Here is a 17447-nt window from a genome sequence, read left to right on the forward strand (position 1 = left end):
ATAGTAATCGCTGGCCGAAGTGTTTATCGTCACAGGGAAAAAATATGCCGACAAGGAAAATGTTTGTATTTTGACGTTTGCATGCGCTATTTACGTATGCCAAGGTATGTCAAGTTCGAAAAGGCGCGTCATCATCGTTTGGAAAAATAAGGTTGTTGTAAATTTAAATCCAAATATATTTTTTTTCTTCAATAGCTTTGAGTGCTATTGTTCGTATTGATAAGCCGTTTTCTACAAAATTGTTCAAGCTAAAAGCAATAAGAACCTTCTGGGTCGCATTGTTTGGCGGGAAAGTTAACCTATGATCCCTTACGTGTCGTATTGCACATACGATTCACTTGATCGATACAAATTAGCGCTAAGTTAATTTTATTTTCATTTTACTTGTTTTTGGCACATGGCGGATTGTTAAGGATATTCTAGTTTTACGGGGCAAAATATCGCCGATGTTAACGTTTTTTACAAGTGACAAATTTGCTATTTCATCATCAATTAGATCATATTCTAAATTTCCTATAGAATGCAGATATCTATGATACATGTCATCCTTTACAATCAGTAAACTGCGCGGCTCCAGAAAAATTTTTGTTGTCTGCTGCCGAGTTAATGAGCTACTGGTATCTGCAGTCTTATTTTCGATTTGATCATAGTACTCTAGTATCGTATGAGAACCACATGAAATTGTTGTGATGGTAGGAAAAAACAGAGGCCCATCTAGATGAGGCATTATTCCCTGACCCGGTAAATACTCGTTGACGAGCACATGGTTTGCTTGTTTTCCATCCTGGTACACGTTTAGGTGGTTAATACAATCAACATAGTAATTTAACCATGTTGGAATGCTTTCAGCTATCATGCCCTTCGGATGAGGAACACCTCCATAATTTATCAATCGTCGATTAGATAATTGGGTCCATCGTGGTTTAGGGGTGTTATCAACTGCCTGTAGTATAGCAGCTTCTTCCTCGATGGTAATAAAGTCTGGTACATAATAAATGCTCGGAGGACACTGCAATGAAATAACAAATATTGCAAAAACAGTATCTTTTTGCATGATAGCCTCTCTAACATGTTTCACAGCAAAATCCTCCAAATTCATCGCTGTCTAAAGAGCAACCACGCTAGGTCAAATCCACTACTGATCAGAGCAATATTTAGAAAAGAAACTAACTCTTACAATTATATTATGAATAAAATTTTGCGAACTACAGAGCGGTATCGTTAGGAATATTTACGACAACGCAGATCTGTCATTTTCTAAAATCTATACTCGCTCAAATGACAGTGTTTATGTTTGACAACCGAATAATTTTTGCACAACAAATCGGTTGAAAAAGCGGCGTAGTGATAGGAGCCTGGTGTTATACGATCGATAAAACATGAACCGAAACAATCAGCCCAACTTACCAGTTATATATGATCTTTTGAAACAACTTTGCCGGAATCTTGCTGGAGAGCATTATAGTAAGTCATTTGTGCATCTTCATTCAAGCCTTCAAAAGCAGATCTTCTACATCAAGCGTATGAACCGGATGGCCGCGTCACGATGGCATCTGTTTTGATTTGTTCTATTTTCGATGCGAGACACAACTATTTACGATTTTTGCTTTATTTTTTCAACAGACGAAGTGTTGAAAGAAGTCACTCGGCTCATTGCCAACAAGCCAAATTCGTTTAACTACAGTAGCAATTCTTCCGTTGCCGCGAATGAATCGACGATAGTGGCACGTATCAACCGCCTTTTAGCTTCCAAAAGCCAAGCAAACATAAATGTGTTCAACGGTTTTTATGAAGAACTTGTATCAATGGTAAGCATAGCTGAGTCAACATTAGACCCTGAAATACTCATTCATATAGTTTTCTGCCCTATTAGACCGAAGGTAAACAAAGGACTCCGATTTTGGAATTTCTCTTAAATCTTGCGGACTCGGACAAAACCGGAAATGCCAGTGGACTTCAGGTAGATCTACGTAACGATGTTGGTAATGTCGGGGCGCTTGAAAGCGTTCTGACCAAACTAACCCTAGATTCCGGTAATAGTGGGAGTCAGCGTTTGCTAAATTCACGGGTCGGCGCTGGTGCCGGATCAACCGGCAGTTTGTGCGATCCCAAAGCGCTTGCTGTAGAAGACTCAGGACTGTTGCATGGAAGCCGCAATGAACTTGAGGATCAACTGATACAAGATGTCATATACGCCTGCACCGGAATCCAAGGAAAGTATTTACGCAAAAATTTTGTGACTGGAGAATTCAAATTGGACCACATTCACGGACGTAATCTAAATGCGTGTGATGCCGGTATGCTGCTTAGATTAGCCGAGGTTGGATATTTCTACAACAAAGTGTCCAAATTCACAAATCCAAATAGTGACTCGTATCTGATGGGAAACTTCGGGCAAGGTTACATTACCGCGCTACAAAAGGAGCTGACAAATTATTATGGATTGATAGCGAACCTGCAGGAATACCTCGATCGACAACGTCAATCGGGGGATAATACGGAACGGATGACGCTCATCCGTACAATGGTATGGCTGGTAGAACCTATGGAACGTTTACAGTGGCTAGCGGTGATTTCAGAAGCTTGCAGAGAAGTTAAGGGTGGGGCCCTCGCATCAGCTATTCACAAATTTATCTGGCATGGCGATCCGATGGTACGAACCATATCTCGAGAACTGTTGCAATCCGCTTGCATACCACTGCAGCAGATGCTCACCCTGTGGCTAACGGACGGCAAGATCGTTGATCCACATTGTGAGTTTTTTATCGAGGAGCTCACAGACGTCGGATATAATCGACTCTGGCATGATGAATTTCGTTTGCGTACCTCGATGGTACCATCATTTATATCGGATACGCTAGCAAAACAAATACTCGTTATTGGTAAGAGCATAAATTTTTTGCGTGAAATTTGCAAAGACCGATCTCCAGTGCCAGAACGAACCGATCTAAAGAAATGTCTCAGCGAGCATTTAGAGTATCTCTACAGTCCGCATAACAACACGGAGTTGCATGTGCTCATAGACAGCGTGTATTTAAAAACTTCCAAACGTGTACTGGACATCGTCCTTGGTCCACATCAACTTTTCAATCACTTGAAAGCGATGCGTGATTATCTGCTCCTAGGGCAGGGTCACTTTGCTGATGTGTTGATGGAAAACTTAAAAGAAGAGTTGGATCGTCCGGCGAAGGATATCTACCAACAAGAACTGTTCTCTATAGTGGCAGCAGCTGTGAGAAAATCCGCCTCGGAGCAAGAAGAACCAGCTGTGTTGAACTATTTAGATGTGCATTTCCTTAGCCCTTGCGAAGGCGACACCGGTTGGGATGTATTCTGTCTAACATACAAGGTAGAAGGACCATTGGTAACAATCTTCCAGCCCGTCCAATTCACATATCGAGCGCTATTCAAGCAACTGTGGAATATGAAAAGATTCGAGTTTATTCTTTACGGCATTTGGCGTAATCACATGTTGAGTACCCGGTGCTACAAACCAATTGCCAATGATATTAGCGTCATCAAGCAGCATCTTCAAACTTACTGTTCTAAAATGATCAATCTTATCACGCAGATGCAATACTACATATTGTTTGAGGTGATTGAATGCTCGTGGGAGCAGTTTAGTGCTCGAGTGAAACAAGCGAAAGCCTTAGATGATGTTCTTGAATCGCACGATAAGTTCCTTGAACGAATCCGGACGGGCATATTCTTAGACCAGTCGACTCATTTGTTTACAAGCTGCCTGGAGCAGATATTCAACTCTGTGCGTAAACTGGATGCATGGCAGGTAAATTTCTATAATGTGTGCAATCGTGAAATGGAGCAACGTAAGGCCTTCGAGGACTACATCAAATCGAGTGAAGCGAAAGGTTCTTATGGTGTTAATGCCGAGCGAGCGCTTGAACGCGATGAAGAATTGCAGAATTTTGAGGCCAAGCTGATACAGTGCCAGAAATCGCTCAACATGATCGGCGTGGAGTACGAAAATTCGGTGCATCATTTCTTATATAAGCTGGCCATATCTACAACCGAATCATTACCGCAGTTATGCATGCGTTTGGACTATAACGAGTATTACAAGCACCGAGACGAACGGTTAAGTTTACCACTAACGTTTCAACACATGCGCAAAAGCATGGCTAGTAACTTTGGGCGTAAATGATCCTGCGACACAATACTGTATCAGGATTATTTATCTGAATCGGTATCATCTACAAAACCAACTCCGTTTATAATAGAGAATGAGAAGAGAATTGTAAAGCCGAATGGAAAACTAGCACTGGATATGTTTGTCCAAAATAATTCATATTATTCAGCCAATTATAACTGTTGCGATTTAATGTAGATCAAACTTTGAGGAGCATTATCATTGTGCTAGATTAATACAAGCTTATTTTTTTGAAATCATGTATGAATTTATTATTACATCCGAATTTGATGATTAGTTAAGTTAATTTTACTGCACCTATATTTACGGTAGCAATAATGTAGAAATGGTTCAAAATTAAGTGCACAAGGAAGTTTTTACTTCTCAGGTATTTATATGCTTAGTCATACAATATATATTTCAAATAATATTTCAAACAAAATGTACATGAAAGCTCATGGAACACCATAGAAAACCGTGCATTATACACCTTGGCTGAATTTATGTTGCATTGACAGTAACGAAAAAAACAAGAAAAGATACACACGATTACGTGAATAGAGTGAGTAAAAACTGTTGAAATAAAAAGACGATTTTTTTATCAGAAAATATACTATTTTAAAAATTCCTTATCGGTTCTCGTACAGGTATCACGTTTTCGACCGACGCAAATATGGCAGCGTCAGCGCAGGCTAGTCGTGGCCTCACGGCTCTGTTCAAACGAGGGTGGAACGAAATTCCCGAGGTGGTCGGATCATCAGTAATAGCTGTGATTGGAGTTGGCCTCAGTTTGGTTGGTTTAACCAATTACTATCGTAAAGATGCGGATAATCGTCGTTACAAATTAACGTACGTAGTGATGCGCCCCGATGATCCTAGAGCCGCACACGTTCGCAAGGATTAAAATGCAAAACGCTGATTGGATAGATCTAATAAATCGTGTTTACTCATAAGTCAACCTGTACAATTATTATGCTGTGTTGAAAGAAATCCATTGTTTCATAACGTTTTATTTCATTCGTGCCGCTCTAGCTGCGTCAATCTTGTCCAGTAGTACTTGTTTTGCCACCAGATCTTCCTTATTTAATCGGTCTCGCTCTTCTTCTAGACCAGTCATAAATTTATCCCTGAAAAAGAACGCAATCTATCCTTGAAGTATACTAATATATGATACGAACGGAATAATAAAGGCTTACCGATTGTAAAAAGCTACACCAAAACCAACCAAAATGCTTCCAAATACGACGGGAAACCGAAACACAGTACTAGCTGGGGTAGACATTGTTTTGTTTGTTTTGTAAAAGTTTTACGAAGTTAATTTCAACCGTCCAAGTTTCTCTAGTTATATTTTACTTTTTTCTCAAACCATAACACAGTAAAATGTGTTTTTTCAGAAACATATGACAAAATACTGGCCACAATCTCAGAGGCACAAAAACAAAAACAGAGACATACATTCATTCGGTTTCTGACAGCATAACCAAAATTCCCCATTCAGTGCTTTCAATCTCAAAAAACACCAACGATTTCAATAATTCGTGAAATCTGTTTCATTTTGTAAATTGTCACTCGAATATTTTATAACTTGATATTCAAGTTGATTATTAATCTTTGAGTTAATTTGCTTTTGAATGCAAATAATGTGCAAAAATGGCTATCAGTTGTTCCTAAATCCTGATTCACTGCAATTCATTTCAAGTGTGGCTCGTGCAAAACGACAAGCCTATAAAACATTTGATTTTCACTTAAAATGCACAAAAGCTAGTTGATTTGCATTTTTTACAAGTTTTAGGGAATATATTTTACAACAAACGGTTTGCAAATGTGACAGCTTGGACAGATTCAAAAAAATAATGGACGTAGCTAGCATGACGTTTGCTGAGCTAGAGTGTGTGTGTGCGTACGCGCGATGGTTCGGTCGGTATTTTTCTAAGTGAAGAATATTGTTAATTTTGTTGCAAAAGTCATTATAATCCTCGTTTACTGATTAGTAATCTCGTGCATAGGGAGTCCAAACAGTTGTACGAAGGCGAACTCGCGTATGAGTGATGATTCGGCATAGTTCCTGTAGGCAAACACATTCCATACCCCAGCAATTTTCGAAGCGATTGTTTACTAAATTTATAGTAGTTTTTCAATGATAATGAAGCGAAATAACCTCCAAACAATCTCGATAGTGAAACAGCAAATAGTTCCACAGATTTGTTTTGTGCTACAGATCCTTGCGATCACTGGCGCAACTAACATCATGTCCATGGATACGCACGAGAACGCTTAGGAAGCTGGATAGCTCCGCTGCTCTCTGTTTTGTAGTGGGTGGGCGACAAATGTAGGAGTTTCCCGTGGTAAAGAAAAGCTTCCACGCCGCGTAGTAGGTTTGCAAATGTCGTTTCAGTTTTAAGTTCGTACAAAAATCCATCGTGAGCACTGCGCTAGTGCCGTTCTGGATGCGTTCCGATAGGATCACGCCCAGCATGTTACAGTGTGGCTACCATTGCAGGATCATTCGCCAACATACCTCGTGGCTACGGAACATGTTTTCGGCGACGTTTCCATCCATCTAGCAGATTCCAGCTACATCTCAGCGAACACAACAAAAGAGTGCGAAAGTGCAGTGAAAACAAGGCAGCTTGCAGCGACGAGCACGCCCAACTTTCCGTACGGCGCCGCCATCGGGAAAGGTGTGACATGTTTTGGTGCGACATGGTGCAAGTGCAAGTGAGGTGATCCCGCACGGGCAAGCGGATGCCGCTGGGCGTTGAAAAGGCGTCATAACTTTGCGGTACTCGGTGTGTTCCTTCGTTCCGCAAGCAACCGCGCACGGAACGCGAAGGGTGCAGCAGCACAAGAAAAGTGTTGACAGTCATTGGAACATAAATAATAATAAAAAAAGAATATCGAAAACAAATTTGACATGCCATCCGCATCGGGGATCTGTCAGCGGAACAAAACATAGTGAATTGCCTTATATTGCGCGTGTATGTTTGTTTAAGGTGGGTGAGAGGAAGCAAAAAAAAAAAGGGAATGATTATGTTACAAGTGCCGCTCGACGTCGACGCTGGCTCTATCCGCGAGTGCTCTATACATCGGTCGGACCGCCACCATCACTGATACCGCTGGGTGGATCCGCAACGACCAAGATGCTCCTGCCGCCCCGTCGTGTCTGTCGCCGCCCTGTACGAATGTGCCCCGTACATACATAATAAGTACGGCCGCTGATAAATATACTCAGTTGCATGTGTGTCTCGCGCCACTGTAAATCACGAGAACGAGCGCGTCACGACGGTGATGATGCGTAGCCGATAGCATCCCGGGGGTTACAGCAACAGCAGCAGCACACCCCAACACCACGTTCCGTTCCGCGATTCCAAGGACCTCTTTCCCCCAATATCAGTGCGCTCGTTCGCGGTGTCACCCGGTGGCACGACCCCTGTGTGATCCTGTCGTGGTCCAGTGACAAAAAGCTGGTTACGAGAAGCAGCGTGAAAGGCGTAGAAAATCAACCCCCCCGGCGCACGGTGGGCGTGTGGGTCGTGTTCGCAGTGGGTGGAGGGAAAGAAGAAAACCAGTGAGTGGGGGTGGCCACCCGGGGAGTGAGGTGTGTGGGAGAGAAATAAACAAAAACCATGGCCAACCTGACAGATGGTGATCAAAGTTTTTGCAGTCTGACAGTTCAGCTGCAGCAACAGCAACAGCAACAGCAGCAACAGCATCAGCAGCTATCCAGTGGGGGTGGGGCCGGGGGCGGTGGCGTGGCGCACACCGGCAACGCCTTTCACGCAGCGGGCCCCATCAGCGGGGGCGGTGAGGATGATGAGAGCGGCCTAGGAAGTGCGGTTACCGTCGGGACGACGTCGGCGACGGCATCGACCACGACGCTGACGGCGACGCCGACCGTCGGAACGTGGACGGAATTTTGCGAGCGTCACGCACGGGCGGCCGCGGCGGACTTTGCCCGGGCGTGCGTGAATTACGTCACCAACAATCTGCCGGAAGTGGCCCGCCACACGATCTCCCATCGGGATTTTATGCGGCGCTTTGTCCACTGTTTCGAGGCTCGCTTTGAGGAGGAGTTCCAGCGCCGAAAAGCGCAACCTAAGGTAGGTGCAACGACGAACCATTTGCTCCTGGGGAAGGATCCTAGCACCGTTCGATACGACCGATGCCATGGTCAGGGTCATCGTACGAGGTCCAAATCGTGCAAACATAAAGCGCCAGCATGCCGGTTACGCTAACCGCAGTCCTTGCGTTTGTTTTTGGAGGGGCGAAAATGGCACACATTTAGCTGCAATTTGTCGCATCACCCATGTCGGCATGTGCCTGTGTGCGCTTGCTCTTGTTTGCCCCAGCTGGCCGAACAACCCGAATGCTTTATCTCGCACCACCAGTGACGTGAGCGGTCACACGAGCTACGACCGCGCAGGAAGCCGCTGCTGACGCATACTCTCGCACGGTTCCGCTCCGGTGTGTGAGGCAGCATCCCACCGTGAACCCGGAGCCGCCCTGGGTTCATTCATAACATTTCGAGCTGCTAATCTCTAGCACCAAACTACCACCATCATCATCACAGGTGGAGAGGGAGGAGGCGACAGGAGCGTGGGCCGCCGTGTTCGTTTGCTCCTTGCCGGAAGGCTCTCGGGTGTCGTATTCGGATGGGCGTTTATTTTTTTTTTATTTTTGCTCTACAACTCTCGGATGACCCGGTGGTCCGATCTTCTCCGTGGCATTTTCCGCGCGATCCCACGCACCATCCAGGATTCCACCCGAGGGGGCGAGAAGCGAAATTTGTTGTTTACGTGAATCGAAGCGGCGTGGGCGGGCGGTTCGAAATGGATTAGAAACTTGCTGACAAGGGTGGGATTTCTAGGGACGAGTGGGCGCAGGCGGATTGCAACGGTGGCATTTTTACCACCAGGGGCATTCATGTTTTCCATCGGCCGTGCAACACTCTTTGCTTTGTGCGTGTGTGTGTGTGTGTGTGTGTTGGGGGCTTGCACTTGACCGTTGCACCGGCACAAAGCGCACATTTAAACGTTTAAAATCGCCGAAATAAGACGAAGGTGATTTCCAAAGTTTGTAGTGAAGTCGATATCCTCAGGCCACCGTAGGCAAAGGTTTGCCAAAGGTGTGTTTTAACTTTATTAACCAAACGCAATGATTACACGATCACGCTTTCAATAGATAACTGCCTATCTCGCATAGCCCTGCGAAAAGCAGTTGATAAAAATCCATTTAAACTCCGATAAAAACCCAATGCATTAAAAACGGTGCGATTGAGCAACTGCAACCGGGCCCGCAAAACATTACTTTTCAAAACACCCGCAAATATTCCATTTATTTACATATTTAGTTCCATTTATCCGACCCCCTAAAACGTTCGTAACTTCTAACACTTGTGTGTTTACCGTGGAGTAGTGGGGTCGTGTTTTTTTTTTGAGTGTGTGCTTTTTTTTTCTTCAAATTCTGCCATTTTGCGGAGTGCGCCTGGTGGTGATGGTGGTGGGGAGGTCAGTTATCAAATCAAATTGCGGGAACCTGTTGCCGTTTTGCGCAGGATGGCGACGGGTGGCCAGAAGACACGCGTCTATTTTAGGCCTCGCTTATCATCGCCTGTGCATTTGCTTTGCGCAAATGCAGTTGCGCCCCAGCGTACGGAGTTGGACCCCAATTCACGGATCTAGATCCGATTTAGCAGATGCCGAGACGAAACACCACCGCCCGAGGATGGGCATCTGGGAGTTTGTTGGTTGGTTGTTTTTTTTTCTTTCATCTTCTGCTCCAAAAACCACAAACCACCGAAGTGTGGATCCCGTGTCACCCTGCATCGCTTATCTGTATGTTGTGCTTCTTGTTCGTTGCCGTAGTCTTGCATCGAACACATTCCAAACGACGGACATTCATTCATGCTTCGTAGCGATCGAGCCCAGTTCCAGGGCTCCCAGCGAACTCTTCGAATTTGAATGCGATAGCGATCGCGATCTCGATCAGTGTGTGTGTGTGTGTGTGTGTGTTTAGACACCAAAAATTCCACCTCAAATCCATGTCTCAATCCAAATCCGACCCATTCGCGTATATCGAAAGCGGGTGTGTGTGTTTTTTTTGTCTTCTCTCCCTATAAAAGAGGTGCGTGTTGGCATGCGACTGGTTCCACCTGTCGGTATCCCGAGTGGTGGGTGTGTGGGGCGGTGGGTGGCACCCAAAAAACCCACCCATCGAGTTTTACCACTGGCCTTGGGTTTTACACGTATGCATGCGTTTACACGCCACGCCGCCGCGAAACAGGGTGGCATCGCCGTTTTCATTCATAAATTTGAAACCACCTCCCCCTGGCCATCAGCCCCACCCACCACGCGCCGAATGAATGGTTGCGGTTTTTTTTTTCGAGAGGCTTTCGATTGTGCTAGAAGCTGGAGGAACCAGCACAGTGGGTTTGGTGGGGGTGGAGGGACAGCTTGTTGCTCGTGACTGTTGCAAGTTTGTTTCTCGTGTCGTCACTCAAAAATGCTGATCAAAAATTACATCGCAGTACGTGACGGTATTTTTCACGTGAATCACACACACGCACACGTTAGTCATCCGAGTCGTGTTTCAAACCGATATTGTGGCCAATTGCGCTTTATAGACATCATTTTATTTTCGAGTAAAGAGCATTATTCACTGCTTTCTTTTGTGTGGCAGCCCTTTAAGTGACTCACACGGCATTACACAATTTTGTGGTACATATCGTCCTTCCGGATGTCATCACGTTCCCAGTTTTTCCGCCTTTTTCCGTTCATCGGCAGCCATCCGGTGCAATGTTATGTCCTGAAAGCTCCCAAGGATGCTGTGTTTGTGAGCTTGCGGATCGTTTTTCGAGTGAAATGGTTCCCATTTCTTTTCAGCAGACACAATTTGTTGCTTATCAATCTCCTCTCAACACACACACAGACACGCTTCTCAACAAGAGGGAGAAAGAGAGAAAGGGCGCTTTCTTCGGGGAATGTAAGCGCCTGCATGTAAACACGCTAAACAATAAGCTACAGGCGTTGGAAGCCGCGATTTGTAATGGGTAACCTATGCCCACGGACCACCCTGTCCTTCCCCTATTCTACCCCTCCCCCCATCTGTCGCAACGGTTTGTGTTGTTTGGCTTCAATTCATGGGCCGGTATGGGGGAGTCGAGAGTGCGGCTCCATCACAAATAGTAGATGAAATAAATTGAAGCTGATGATTTTATTGGTTTGCCTTCAGCGCATGTTGGTGTTCCTGGCTGGGCTGGGTGGTGGGGCTCGCGACAGGCGGTATTATCAGTTTCTAGGTGCGGGATGCGCTTAGGGTGAACTGGGAGGAAAAGGCCGTAAAGGGAAGGGAGTTCTCAGGGCCGTGAGGCTGTAAGGAACCGAACCTTAAGAAGGTGCAAGAAAGAGTGTCCTTTTGCGGCGTAACACTCTTAATACCTGTGGTGGAGTGGAGTAGCTCTGAGAATGCAAGAAATGGAAAAAGCTTCGAACAAAGTATTTGTCTATTTTAAATTTAATTCATTAACTAATTCCAATGGGCAAATATTATGTTGAGGCTGTTAAAAACATCATCATATACAGCTTTAAGACATCAAAATATCGAATAGAAAGAATAGAAATAGAAGATCAAAATATCGTCCCAAATTATTAAGGATTTTTCTCTGCTTCTCTCTCTCTCTCTCTCTCTCTCTCTCTCTCTCTCTCTCTCTCCTTCTCTTTCAGACTGGAAATGGATCCGCTACGGTGCCAGAGGAGAGCGATTACTCCGAGGATACAGATTCGCCAAAAACAAACCACAAACCGTTCTTCCGACGACTGTCGTTCAAAGGGCTCCGTAAGGGCAAGGTAATCCATGTGAGCATCCACCCCAATTTCCGTAACCGGTTCGCAATCGGCACCCGCGACGACGATCAGTTCTGACGCCCCACCGCATTTTCCATTGTAGGCATTTTTCCACAAGCAACACTCCGACGAGGTGGAGCTGTCCGAGCGGCGCGCCAGCAAAACCAAACTCGCCAAAATCGTGGTCGAGTGCCGGAAGGAGGGCACGGTGAATTACCTCTCGCCGGAAAACCTCGACCAGCCCGGCTCACAGAAGTGGGAAAAGTGCAGGCTGGTGCTGGTGAAGACGGTCTCCGGATACATGCTGGAGTTCTACTCCCCACCAAAGTCGCAAAAGGTACAGTAGACGGCCGCGCGGTCTGGCAGGATGTTCGGAAAACGTTGACCACTGATTTTTCATCTTTCAGCCTCGAAGCGGAGTGTTCTGCTTTCTCATAACGGAAGCCCGGGAAACGACGGCACTCGAGATGCCCGACCACGAGAACACATTCGTGTTAAAAGCCGGTAACAATATGGAGTACGTAATCGAGGCTCGTGACACGGACGACATGCGCAGCTGGTTGGCCACGATACGTTACTGTATGCGCAGCACACCGACAACCTCGGAGCAGTCTGATAGTGCCGGATTAGATTTTATAGGCACTCTCAGCACCTCGGTGTCGCATGGGGGCGCTGGAACCGGTACCACTCCGTCACTTGCCGCTAGTGGCCTGGCTTCCGACGTGAATAACCTCAACCTGAACCAGTCGACGGGACCTGGAGCGACTGGTACCGGTACTGGAACCGCTGGAGTCGGCTCAAGCGGTCCAGCGACCGGAGGACCCGGTACGGCCACTGCCAATGCGTCGTCCGTCCTGGGCGGAACGAACCCAAGCGCACCGGAATTGCCCCCACGACGACCCGACGAGCGGATATCGTCCTCGAGCAACTTCGAGCTGACGGAGAACGACCTGGACCAGTCGCACGAGCACGATTCCGACCTGACGGCGATAATGCGCGAGTATCCGTGGTTCCACGGTACGTTGCCCCGCTTCGATGCCGCCCAGCTGGTGCTGCGCGAGGGCACCTCTAGTCACGGTGTGTTCCTGGTGCGGCAAAGCGAAACCCGGAAGGGCGAGTTCGTGCTCACGTTCAACTTCCAGGGCAAGGCGAAGCACCTGCGCATGACGCTGAACGATCTCGGTCAGTGCCGGGTGCAGCATCTCTGGTTTCCCTCGATCACCGAGATGCTGGAGCACTTCCGGCAGCATCCGATACCGCTCGAATCGGGTGGTACGGCCGACGTTACGCTGACCGGGTATGTGCTCACGCCGCAGCACCATCAGCAGGTGCTCACGCATCAGGTCCAACAGCAGCAGCAACAGCAGCAGCAGGCACCGATTGGCCTGCAAGGAGGCCAGCAGACGGCCACCAGCAACAACTACTCCACCACCCTGATTGGCAGCGGTAATAGCAGTAGTAGCGCGGCCGGTGGTGCCGGTGCTTCCAATGTTTCCTCCTCCAGCGCCACTGGCGGTTCGACCGGAGTGGCCACGACCGGCGGCGGTGGTGGTTCCGCGGCTGGCAGCAACAACCCGCAGACCAGCCCCAGACATGTGAGATATTAAATTTAACGAACACAAAATTGCTACCGTACTGCCACGGTACTAACGCTGCAAAAGCAAAACCTAAAAGAAGTTCGAACGAACGGAAAACAAACAACAAATGAACGTAAACCACACACATACGCGTGCACACGTACACGCATACACACACACGTACACACACACACACAGAGACAAAACACACAGGCAAGACATGCATCGGTAGGACTCTAGGACCCAGGCAGAGATACATTTTTAAGAACAGTAAGCGAAGTAAAACTGAAGCCAAAATCCGCGAACATAAAACAACATGAATTCTGTGAACTTTTTTTGCCCTTTCGTATTGCATTCCGTTTCCTTCTCGGTATCGTCTTGTTTGATTTGTGTTTAGCATTTGCCGATCCTTATTCGCGCCATGAATGTGTTGTTATGTGTTGTTAGGTTCGTGCTGTTTGGTTCGGTGTTTTTGTTAGATTTCTATATATTTGTGCTCATTTTCTCGGGCTGCGATCGCGATGACAACGTTGGCCAAACGATGATGCGCTTATCCTTTCGTCTGCCTTGCGTATGTTTGCTGTTCCGTTTGATCGGTAACTTGTATGCAAGTGAATGGTTCTGTTTCCCATCGATCGCGTCGTTCCATCACCGTATAGTTTATCAACTAATCGCTGTCTCGTTGTAAAAAAGTAGAATCAACCTGTAGCCGGTCCTGGTATATTTTATTTCTTCCATTCCATACACTCAGCTCGATCATGTTCAAAAGCTCCAGTATACGGGGTCGTCTGGGGGAGAATAGATTTGTGTAGACAAAAACACCAGCAACCGTTGGGCCTTTATTTAATATCATTTCATTTTTCAATGGTAGCATAGTAGAACGGAGGTTGTGCAGGTTCTCGTATTTGCTGGAAATCATCCGATTCGTGAATGTTTGCATCCTTGCACTTGTAGTCTCTGTTCTTAACTTTGTTTACGCCTTACGCATTTGCAAACTGTGTATTCTTTTTGTTTGGTTGTTTTTCAGTTTTTCAAATTATTAATTTCGTGCGTAAATTTGTCGCACAGCTTTTACAATTTAAATGCTGTGAGTGCTGAATACAATGTCGTGTGTAAGCTCATAAAATATCCTTAGCGCGCACGGCAGCAATTGTAGTTATTTTTTCGTCATCGATCATTCAGCATTTATGCTTCATTCTCTTACCATCCACTAAACATGGAATCAAGGATTCCTCACTAAATCCACGAAACTAAAATGCCTCCCCACAAACAGAGCGAAGCGCTTCGTTTTCGTGTCGCTATTTTGCGCTGATTGTTTCTGATGTATTTCTTTTTCTCTTTCTCGTCTCGTCTTTCCCAAATACGTCAACGTCTTCCATTCGCGTGCTCCTTTGTTGTTTGCACATGTGCGCACAACGTACATGTGCATGTTCGCTCCGACGGTTCCACTCCCACAATGCAAGCCAACTCAGGCAATCACGCTAAATGGCAGCGTGCGGATCAAGACATGTGACCTGGAACTGTCTCTCCAAACGGTTCCAGTTGAGCAGATGAACTCACATCACCTTCACCATCCACAGCAGCAGCAGCTGCAGCAACAGCAACATCTACAGATCCATTCGCAACAGCAGCAGCAACAGCCTGGTACGAGTGGATTGGCCCAGAACGCTACCACCGGTGGCCAGCAATCCGGCACGGGCGAGGATGGCCAGCGGGCAGTGGATAATCAGTACAGCTACGTTTGAACGTAATTTGGCTACGTCCGTTCTCAGGAAGTGGTGCTTTTTCTTTTTGCTTTCCTCAATGGGCTCGTTCTGATTTCTCATCCCATATCCGTGTTTGGATGCGTTTGATTAAGTTTTTTTTTCTCAAATCTCAGTGAAAATAATTTACCTTTTTGCTGAGTTTTTTACGAAGTCATATTTCACTCTCGTTTTACCATAATGAATGTATAAGTAAACGTAGTTTTTTGTTTCAATTTGATTCTTTTTGCTACACTCTCGCATATATTCTACACCTTACACTACATTTAAATTTTTATTTTAGTCTGGTTCATCGGCCAATCTGCCGCACTTTATTTTCGTACATGCTTTGGTAAATTGCTTCCTGAAAATGTACGTAGCTTGAGTACACTGGCAAACAAACACAACCACAAGCTTTTAAATACTTGCCCTACACGGGGACGATTCCAACGCAAAAACGCGACAGCATTGAGAGTGAAAAATCGCTCGTAACGATGCACATTTGTTGGCAAAAGAAAAGCATCGCGTGCGTCCACGTTTTGCGTACTTTCTCTGCATGAGTAAATATCGTTATCATCCTAACCTCTTCGATGTTGCGGGAATGCGAGTGCGATTGATTTACCTGTGGCTATTAGTGTTGCTTTTAACGCTAACTATTCATTTCCATCAGTGGGATAATATTAATAAAAAAAACCATACGTTGTGTTTTAGAGGCAACTCACACATTTCGTCCCTTTCATCCCCTTTTCCCTCCTCCGGCTCTTCCTCGCTCTCGTTACGTTAGCTATTTATTCGAGAAAGATAGTTTTATGCGCCCCTTGTTAGCATTGACCGCCTGCCAGCAGGTACAGGTCAAACTTTTCCTGCTCATAATGTCGGTGTAAACGGCCCCATTAAGATGGTCCATTTCATGTTGCGCGATGCGCGCATTCCAGCCGTACAATTTCAGCTCTCTGTGGTGTCCGGCCGCATCGAATCCTTTCACTAGTACCGCTCTGTACCGGGGAACATCTGCCCGATACCCGCGAATGCTCTCGCACGCTTCCGTGTGCAGCACTTTCTCATAGTCGATTACTTGCAGTTCCGGGTTCAAGAGCACCTACGGAGAGGAACAAATTGTGCATTATAGAAGGACATTAGGCAGCCGGTGGTCGGGTCGTCGAAAGAACCTACCGTCAGTGGCAACGGTTCCATCTCGCGCAGCTTGTAGTCCGCCTTTGTGTACTGATCCCGCAGTTCGTCCTTAAACTCCATCACGAAGGCGCGCAACGAAAGGCCCAGTTGTGGTGCGGCCAGCCCTACACATTTGTAGGTTCGCATCACTTTGGTGAGGTGGCTGACTAGGAATCGCACCTCGGGCGATTTCAGCTCATTTTCGGGAATGGGATTGGCCACGGCACGCAGAACCGGGTCGCCCAGCTGCACGATGTGGTCGTAGGGCGGTTCGTTGCTTTTCGGTTGCCATAAACTTTGGTACCACTTCGAAAGTGTCTTGTGAACGCAGCTGGTGGTGTGAAAGGATCGAACGCAGGATTTTACTGGCAACGCAATCACCATTTTGAGGGATCACGAGCCCAGTCTTTAACCGGCGAAACTCGAGCGATGTGTTTACATAATGTTTATTTATGTGTCAGCTGTAATAGCCGCTGTTGAGGGTTTGTGCGGTGAGCTCGTAGTGAACACGTATCACTAAAAGCGTGTAGAAATACGAAAGAAATCTGACGTGCAAAATGAGTCAAACACAGACGCATGTGCTGCGAATGGGAAAGTTAGATGTAGTATTTCCTCGTAGAATGATGCGAAATATGAAATAATATATGTTATGTCATCTATTATGTATCAGAAAAATGATTTTACTATATATTTCTGCATTTTACAACGTATGTTCTTGAGAATGATTATAAATGTACCCTATTAAACGTCAAACTCATAATTTTTACGATGGCTTAGAAGTTCTGCGATCTAACCTGCCATAATGCATTGCATTTTTAAGCTAAAAACACAGAAAAAGATTTCACATAAATGATCATAAAGGAGCATCCTTTTTATGAGCCTTCATCCTCGCTGGCATCGATCTAAATTGCGATAGTTTGAGCAATAATCTGAAGTGTATTGAAAGGATGCATTGACCACAGCTTTT

General features: G+C 45.9%; 5 protein-coding genes across 5 annotated transcripts; 3 read left to right on the forward strand and 2 right to left on the reverse strand.

Moving 5' to 3' along the window:
* Positions 1–333: 333 nt before the first annotated feature.
* LOC128720804 (alpha-ketoglutarate-dependent dioxygenase alkB homolog 6) lies at positions 334–1099 on the reverse strand. Its single transcript, XM_053814499.1, has 2 exons — positions 1070–1099; positions 334–1009 (listed from the first exon to the last, which is right to left on the reverse strand). Exons 1-2 carry the CDS (start codon positions 1097–1099, stop codon positions 359–361), a joined length of 681 nt encoding a protein of 226 aa, XP_053670474.1. The 3' UTR covers positions 334–358.
* A 280-nt stretch (positions 1100–1379) lies between these two features.
* Positions 1380–4356, forward strand: LOC128732232 (gamma-tubulin complex component 3). The gene is made up of 3 exons (XM_053825404.1): positions 1380–1464; positions 1624–1808; positions 1874–4356. Exons 1-3 carry the CDS (start codon positions 1380–1382, stop codon positions 4160–4162), a joined length of 2559 nt encoding a protein of 852 aa, XP_053681379.1. The 3' UTR covers positions 4163–4356.
* Positions 4357–4670: 314 nt separating this feature from the next.
* On the forward strand, positions 4671–5068 carry LOC128720561 (uncharacterized). Its single transcript, XM_053814235.1, has 2 exons — positions 4671–4709; positions 4795–5068. The coding sequence occupies exon 2, from the start codon at positions 4821–4823 to the stop codon at positions 5049–5051; it is 231 nt and encodes a 76-aa protein (XP_053670210.1). The 5' UTR covers positions 4671–4709; positions 4795–4820; the 3' UTR covers positions 5052–5068.
* Positions 5069–7773: 2705 nt separating this feature from the next.
* On the forward strand, positions 7774–15326 carry LOC128730957 (SH2B adapter protein 2). Its single transcript, XM_053824049.1, has 5 exons — positions 7774–8247; positions 11869–12000; positions 12092–12325; positions 12396–13583; positions 15029–15326. Exons 1-5 carry the CDS (start codon positions 7774–7776, stop codon positions 15308–15310), a joined length of 2310 nt encoding a protein of 769 aa, XP_053680024.1. The 3' UTR covers positions 15311–15326.
* Positions 15327–16091: 765 nt separating this feature from the next.
* LOC128720219 (peptide deformylase, mitochondrial-like) lies at positions 16092–16891 on the reverse strand. The gene is made up of 2 exons (XM_053813877.1): positions 16481–16891; positions 16092–16406 (listed from the first exon to the last, which is right to left on the reverse strand). Exons 1-2 carry the CDS (start codon positions 16862–16864, stop codon positions 16092–16094), a joined length of 699 nt encoding a protein of 232 aa, XP_053669852.1. The 5' UTR covers positions 16865–16891.
* Positions 16892–17447: the final 556 nt, after the last annotated feature.

This window comes from Anopheles nili, chromosome 2, assembly GCF_943737925.1.
Source record: "Anopheles nili chromosome 2, idAnoNiliSN_F5_01, whole genome shotgun sequence".
Lineage (NCBI taxonomy): Eukaryota > Metazoa > Arthropoda > Insecta > Diptera > Culicidae > Anopheles > Anopheles nili.